This window comes from Mastomys coucha, unplaced genomic scaffold (assembly GCF_008632895.1).
Source record: "Mastomys coucha isolate ucsf_1 unplaced genomic scaffold, UCSF_Mcou_1 pScaffold1, whole genome shotgun sequence".
Taxonomy (NCBI): domain Eukaryota; kingdom Metazoa; phylum Chordata; class Mammalia; order Rodentia; family Muridae; genus Mastomys; species Mastomys coucha.
The window spans coordinates 24178230-24185053 of record NW_022196891.1 but is presented as its reverse complement, the minus strand read 5'-3'; the positions used below and the strand labels follow the sequence as shown (position 1 = coordinate 24185053).

Genomic DNA, 6824 nt, shown 5'->3' with positions numbered 1-6824 from the left:
GTGTGTGTGTGTATGTGTGTGTGTGTGTGTGTGTGTGTGTGTGTGTGTACATGTCCATATGTAGGTGTAGTTCAGTTTCGGAAGTCTTTCCCCAGAAATGCTATATACCTTGAGATAGAGTCTCTCTTTGGCTTAGAACTCACCAAGTAGGGCGTACTGGCTGGCTAGTAAGCTCTAGGCATCGGCTTGTCTCTGTTTCCCAAGTGCATTCCATGCATTACAAGCATGTATTACCATGCCTGACTATTTCATGGGGAGAATCAAACTCAGGTCCTCTTGTTATCTTCTTAGACCGCTAAGAGAGTTTAAAACTTTTTTAATTAATTGATTAGCTAATCAGTTATTTGCTTAATTGTGTTTCACACAAAGGAAGGAGAAACCATGCTGTATAATTTGGGCCTGTGGCTGCTGGTTGCCCAGGGGGTCCAGTGTGGGCATTCATGCAGTCTGTGAATCTTTGGTTTGTATAAATCTGACACTGCTGTTGGCACTGTACTAGTACATCAGTGTTCAGCACTGAGGAACCCAATGCCTAATCAGTTACTACAGTTCTTTCCTAATGGAAAGGCTTTGTTGTGATGAGGAAATTCTACTGATCCAAGTGACTCAGTGCAGGGGACAAAAAAAATGGCACAGTGATCTCAGGAGTGAAGTATGTGGTGCTCCTCTAACGCAGAGAGCTTCTGCTGCCCTGGGGAATCACTTAGCCGATACTGCCAGGGCCTGTGGTTTTATAAGGGATGCCAGAACATTTTGATAATTTTGTTTTGTTTTTAATGTGTGATCTCCTAATTGTGAAAGCACGTTGTGGGCCAGACCGAACACATCTCAGCTCACAGGCCGTGTGGGTTTGCCGTCTTTGGATGAGATGCTGTAGCTCTGGGCCGTGTGTTCTGTCTTATGGAAACGCCTTACTCCCTCTCCTCTCTGTTTCTATCAGGTTTACTAGAAAGCAGCACCCGGCTGAAACCTCATGAAGCCCAGAACTACAGGAAGAAGGCATTGTGGGTATCCTGGCTGTCCATTATTGTCACCCTGGCCCTGGCAGTGGCCGCCTTCAGTGAGTATCAGGGAGTCTTGCCAATCAATACTCGCCCGTTGCCTGCCTCTCCCTCTAACCCCTGTGGGAATGTGCTTTGCTTTTAGTTGACTTATTGATGAGTAAAAAAAAAAAATTTTTTTTTTTTTTAGATGGTTGGATAGTCAGGGTACTCATGAATTAGTAAAACAGCTTCACTCCTCTGCAAAGGGAAGAGGTATGAGAGAGAAATAACAGAGAGCTTCAGTTCTCATCAGTATGCAGGTTTGTGGAAGTGGATTCCGGCTGGCACCAGCCGAATAGTGAAAATAGCCTCTTGGCAGATGCCTTCAGCTCGCGCTGACATGACGAACACACATCCCGGAGATTCGGATTTTGAGCCTAATGCAACTCGATGAGTTCAGTATTGCAGCAAGTCCTCTCCTTTCCCTCTCGACTGTGCGTTGTGCAAGGTCAGGAACCAAAATCACATGTACAATTTCATGAAAGAAAAACGGAAGGACCTTCTTTCAGGGATTTAGAGCATGAAAATAAAATAATATCTTACAATTCTGAGATGCTGTGAAAATGGAGCAATTTCTGTCTGTAGATGAACCCGTTTGGGGATCTGGAATTCCTGTGGTGGGTTTTCTCCACGGACTCTCACAGCTTATGAAACATGCATGTGTTATTTATTCTTATTAACCACAGTGATCCACACACAAGCCTAAGCAGGGGAGTGATAGCTCAGCCTTGGGAGGAATTGCACTTTTTCTTTTCTCTTCCTTTTTTTGGAGATTGCACTGTTTTTTTTTTTGTTGTTTTTTTGTTTTTTTGTTTTTTTTTTTTAACACCCCCCCCCAATGGTGGAGAAAAGAGGAATGTGCTTTTTAAATTGTATTTTATAAATTTTGTGATAAGAAGGAATATCTGTGTTCTACGTGCTAAGCATCCTACGAGGTGCCTCGGGGTAGAGGGAAAAATGGACCATGGTCGTTAGGTGACATGGCTGTGTGTTGTTTAAAATTCTCTTCTGCTGCTGGAAGTTGGGGCTGGATCCCAAGGGAGGCAGGGTTAGAATTTGACCAAATGCTTCCTTCAAAATTCGGCATAGATTATTAGAGACAATTTATATTAGAAACACTGTACAGTATCCTGGCTCTAAAAACAACAACAACAACAACAACAAAAGCCACCCAAATATTCAGAATATAGAAATAATACATTTTAGGGAATAAACATGTATCAGTGATCCAGAAATCTAATCAGGAAGAATTCTGACTTCTGAAACTATAATAGCCTCTGTCTTCCCTCCCCTCCCCCCCTCTTAATAGCGAGACCAAAATAACAAGGCCGTGGATGTCCCTTGAGGGTAATTTGGTTGTTGTGGCTGGTAGGGGGACTGGAGATCAGACATGGCAATTTACATATGTGAGGAAAAGAGGAAGGGGATGAAGGGGTGATTTACACACCAGAGAATGGTCCCTCAGACTTGTCCCTGCGCCCTGTAAAGCTGTTGGAGCATCATTCTCTGGTGTTTGAGTAAGGGCTGAGCCTGAAGGGCCGTGGAAAGGTCTTTCCTTCGGAATAGTGGTGTTACATTCGATATGCGCAAGCCATGTGATAGGGAAAAGATATGAAGAAAACTCAGCTTCGCTTGTCATACCCAGTCAGGTGGATTACGCTAAAAATGTTTCATTTTCTTCAACGGAAAAAACATCCGCATAAGGCCAGAGCATGGCTTTGTGGAAGGGCTTCTTGTTCTTTTTCTTTTGAAAGCCACCCTACCCCTTTATCGCAGAACTATTGAACTTATTTAACTTCCTTTTAAAAGATTTATTTTTATTGATTTATTTAGTAACATGCATGTGTTTGTCCGTTTGGAATCCGTACATCCCAGGAGGCTGGAAGAGGGCGTGGAGCTGCCTGGAGTTACAATCAGCTGTGGGACATAAATACTGGGGACTGAACACAGCTCCTTTGCCCAAGTGGCAAGTTGTTCCTAACCCCTGGCCACCTCTCCAGTCTCTAACTTCTTGCCTATCACGTGTGGGTGGTACTGTATTGTTTATCATGACCTGTGTTATGTTCTGTGTGTTTTTTTGTTTCGTTTGTAAGTTGCTTCTAACTGCTTCTGATTTAGTTAAACTCCAAAACAGAGAAGGCAAATCATATTTTACCCCATTTAAGGCAGAGTAGCTTCAGTGTGTGTGTGTGTGTGTGTGTGTGTGTGTGTGTGTGTGTGTGTGTAGGTACATGCCCTATCCTGTTGCAGAGGTCAGAGGCTGTCTGCTCTATTGCTCACCACCCTGTTCCCTTGAGACAGGGTATCTCACCGAACTTGGAGCTGGACTGGCAGCCAGCAAACCCTTATAATTACTACTACAAGCCCTACACTGTCCTGGAGTTATAGGTACTCAAAGCTGCACTTAGCTTTTTATGTGGGTGCCGGGGATTCAAACCGATGCTCTCATGCCTGCACAGCAAGTACCCTACTGACTGGGCTGTCTCCCCAGGCACTGGTTTTGATAAAACTTGGTGAGATAATAATTTGGATGTGCTGAAGCATCAATATAAAAATATGGTAACGTATCTTGGAATAATTCCGAGAGAGACCTAGATTAAAATAGATTCAGCGTATAATGGGCAGCGTGGAAAATATCAATCTTCTTATGAACGGATGTGAAAACAGGTCTGTTGTAATAATGAGGTCAGAGAGAGAATAGAAGTTCAGCCTCAGAACTCAGGGTTTTGACAACATTGATGTCTGTGTTGAAATGCTTGGAGGAAATGTATTCTGACTCTGATTTTGAGGCTTGAGTACAAGTTAATTTTTAGGGACTGGATACCTGCTTGTTCTGTGGGAAATGAAGGTATGTTAGAAACAATGTTAGGGAAACAATCTTTTTTTTTTTTTCTGAGATAGTGCCTTGGTTTCTTCTTACTCACTAGAGCAACTTAAGGGAGAAAGGGCTTATTTTGGTTATTATTCCAGGGCATACGTCATTATAGAGGTAAAGCCACAGAGGCCAGAGCGTAAGGTAGCTGGTTTCACTGCATCTACAGTCAAGCATCAAAGACATACCGAGGTTCCAGCATTAGCTCCTTGCCTCCAGTTTATTCAGTGTAACATCCCTACTGAGGGAATGATGACACCTACAGTGGGCAAGTCTTCCCACTTCTGTTAACACAAACAAGATAATTCCGTACAGGCAAGTCCAGAGGCTGGTCCTCAAGGTGAATCTAGATTCTATCAATTTGACAACACCAACCATCACAGATACGTAGTTCCACGAAAGCAAAACACAACATAACAACCTCAAACAAAAAAATAGAGCCCCTTAAACCGAAAGCACTCCAAACAAAGATCTCAGAAAAAAGCTCATTTAAAATTTTGGTACAGGGATTAAAGAGATGGTCCAGTTCCAGTCAATGAAGTGCTAAGGGGTGGGAATCTGAGTCTGAGCTATGTTAAAAACAAACCAACAAGCCGGTGTGGTGGTGCACACTTGCGATAGCGGTGCTAGCGAGGTGGAGATGTGCAGATTCCTGGAGTTCCTTGGCTGGCCAGCTTAGCCTACTTGGTGAGCTCAAGGCTACTGAAAGACTCTGTCTCAGAGAAAACAAGATGGGGGCTAGCGTGGTAATGCATCCAGTTAACTGGAGCATTGGGAGGCGGAGGAAAGTGGATCTCTGAGAGTTTGAGGCCAGCCTGGTTCACATAGCAGGCTCTGGCAGCCAAAGCTACATAGTGAGGCCCATCTTAAAAAGAGACCAAGAAAAAAAATTCAAGATGAATGGTGCCTGAGGATTGATATCTGAAGTCGTTTGTTCTCCATGCACATGCACATAGTGCCTCTTTACACACATACGTGCAATCGCATACACAGGCACACAAAAAATTATTGAGTGCATTAGCAGACTTCACAACTAGGAAATGAAATCTCTGATAGGATTGAATTATTTTTTTATATGCTGGGACATTTTTTTAAATATATGTCTGTGTACCATGCCCATGCACCATGGGGCATCAGCTCAAGGGCAAATGAAGGCATTGGATCTCTTGGAGCTGGAGTTACAGACGGTTGTGAGCTGCCATGTGGGTGCTAAGAATTAAACCTGGGTCCTCTGGAAGAGCGGCCAGTGCTCTTAACCACTGAGCCATCTCTCCAGGCCCGTATGCAGAGATTTTAACTTATTTGATTTTAATTTAAACTCTTCACCTTTAAGCATGGTAACATAATCTATGTGTGTTGTGTTTTATAAAAAGCAAAAGAAGCCAGGGATATGCTTAGTGGAAGCATGGTATGGTGGGGGAAGGAGGTGCCTCTGTGGGCCCATTCTGAGGCATCCCTTCCCTCTGAGGGACCCGCCACAAGAAGGAAAAGTATAGAATAGAGCTTATTTAGGGCATGGGGAAGGGAGTTGAGGGAGTAGAGACAGAGAAAGGCAGAGAGAGAGAGAGAGAGAGAGAGAGAGAGAGAGAGAGAGAGAGAGAGAGTAGAGTAGAGGAGTAGAGGTCGTCCATGAGTATGTGGAGAGAGACGGGGAGGGGAATGGGGAGAGAGGGGGAAGAAGGTAAGGGAGCAAGAGAAGAGAGTGGGAGGGGGCAAGTAGCCCCTTTTATCGTTTGTTGGTACATCCGGATGTTGACAGGTAACTGGAGCCTAGATGAGATGATAGCAATATGGATCCTTGACAAAGAACTGGACTGAGCAGCTCCGGCTTGGCTGCAAGCGCCTTTGCCGACTGAGCCATCTTGAAGCCCATATCCTTTTTATTTCTGTATGAAGGGTAACAGAAGTGAGATAGATAGAATAAGAGTGTATGATTTATCTGTGTTAGTAGAAAAGTCTTGGAACTTCCTGAAACGTCTGTCCTTTTACCTCAGTGAATACACGATCATTTAGAAAAGGACCGGGATAACTTCCTGGACACGTTGATATATATCTGCATTCCTAGCATTATGAGGCTGAGGCAGGAGGATTGAGACTGTGAAGTCAGCTAATGTTATAGAAATGAGTCCCCCACTCCCCGGGTTTCGCTGTGTAGCCCTGGCTGTCTTGGAACTAGTCCTGTAGACCTAGAGCTCACAGCAGAGATCTGTCCGCCACTGCTGGGTTTGAAGGCGTGGACCACCACTGCTAGGCTGTTTAGAATGGTTTTAAAGGTCCAACCTGGACCCTTTGAACTTCAGCAGTACTGGAGCCATGCTCTTTGGTCTAGCTTGGAATCACAGGACAGATTCTGTCTCAGATATTACGTCCCAGCTGGGTGGCCTCACCACCTAAAAGTAATACCTGTATTGGAAGAAAGATAGTCTAAAGCTCTTTGGCTGTTAGCTTATTGAAATCATGCACTCCAAGAAACTGGGACTTCCCCAGGGGTGTCCTGCTAGAGAAAGAAAGAGCAGGAGTCTGGCACCAGCCAGAGGGAGGATTTGTTTCCTAGAAAAAGATTTTATAGCATTCTAACTTGTCAGGCTATGTTGCGGTAGTGACTGGAGCCCAGAGCGTGCTGGATCATTGAGGGGTGGGACCACACCTTGGCCCAGACTGTTTAGCTGTCCTCTTGCCTTCTCTTGAAACCTAAGTCTCATGTCAGTACTCTGAAGATGGTCTTGGGGGGTGGGGGGCGGGGGTCAGTGGATGTCTTTGTTCCTTTTTCCAGTGTGGCTATGTTGAACAATTCTCTCCTTTCTGATTTTCACTATCATTTATTTGTCGCATTGGCCTTTTGAGGATGAGTGGTTGAGCCTTCTTTTTAAGGCCCAGGCTCTGACTCTAATGACTGCTAGCAGAGATCT

General features: G+C 44.4%; 1 protein-coding gene across 1 annotated transcript in view; it reads left to right on the top strand.

Moving 5' to 3' along the window:
* Window positions 1-6824, top strand: part of Tmem163 (transmembrane protein 163) — a 184465-nt gene that overhangs the window by 9278 nt on the left and 168363 nt on the right. The window contains exon 2 of the mRNA XM_031381019.1: window positions 941-1060. Within this exon, the coding sequence (XP_031236879.1) occupies window positions 941-1060 (120 nt within the window). The remainder of the gene's footprint in view (window positions 1-940; window positions 1061-6824) is intronic.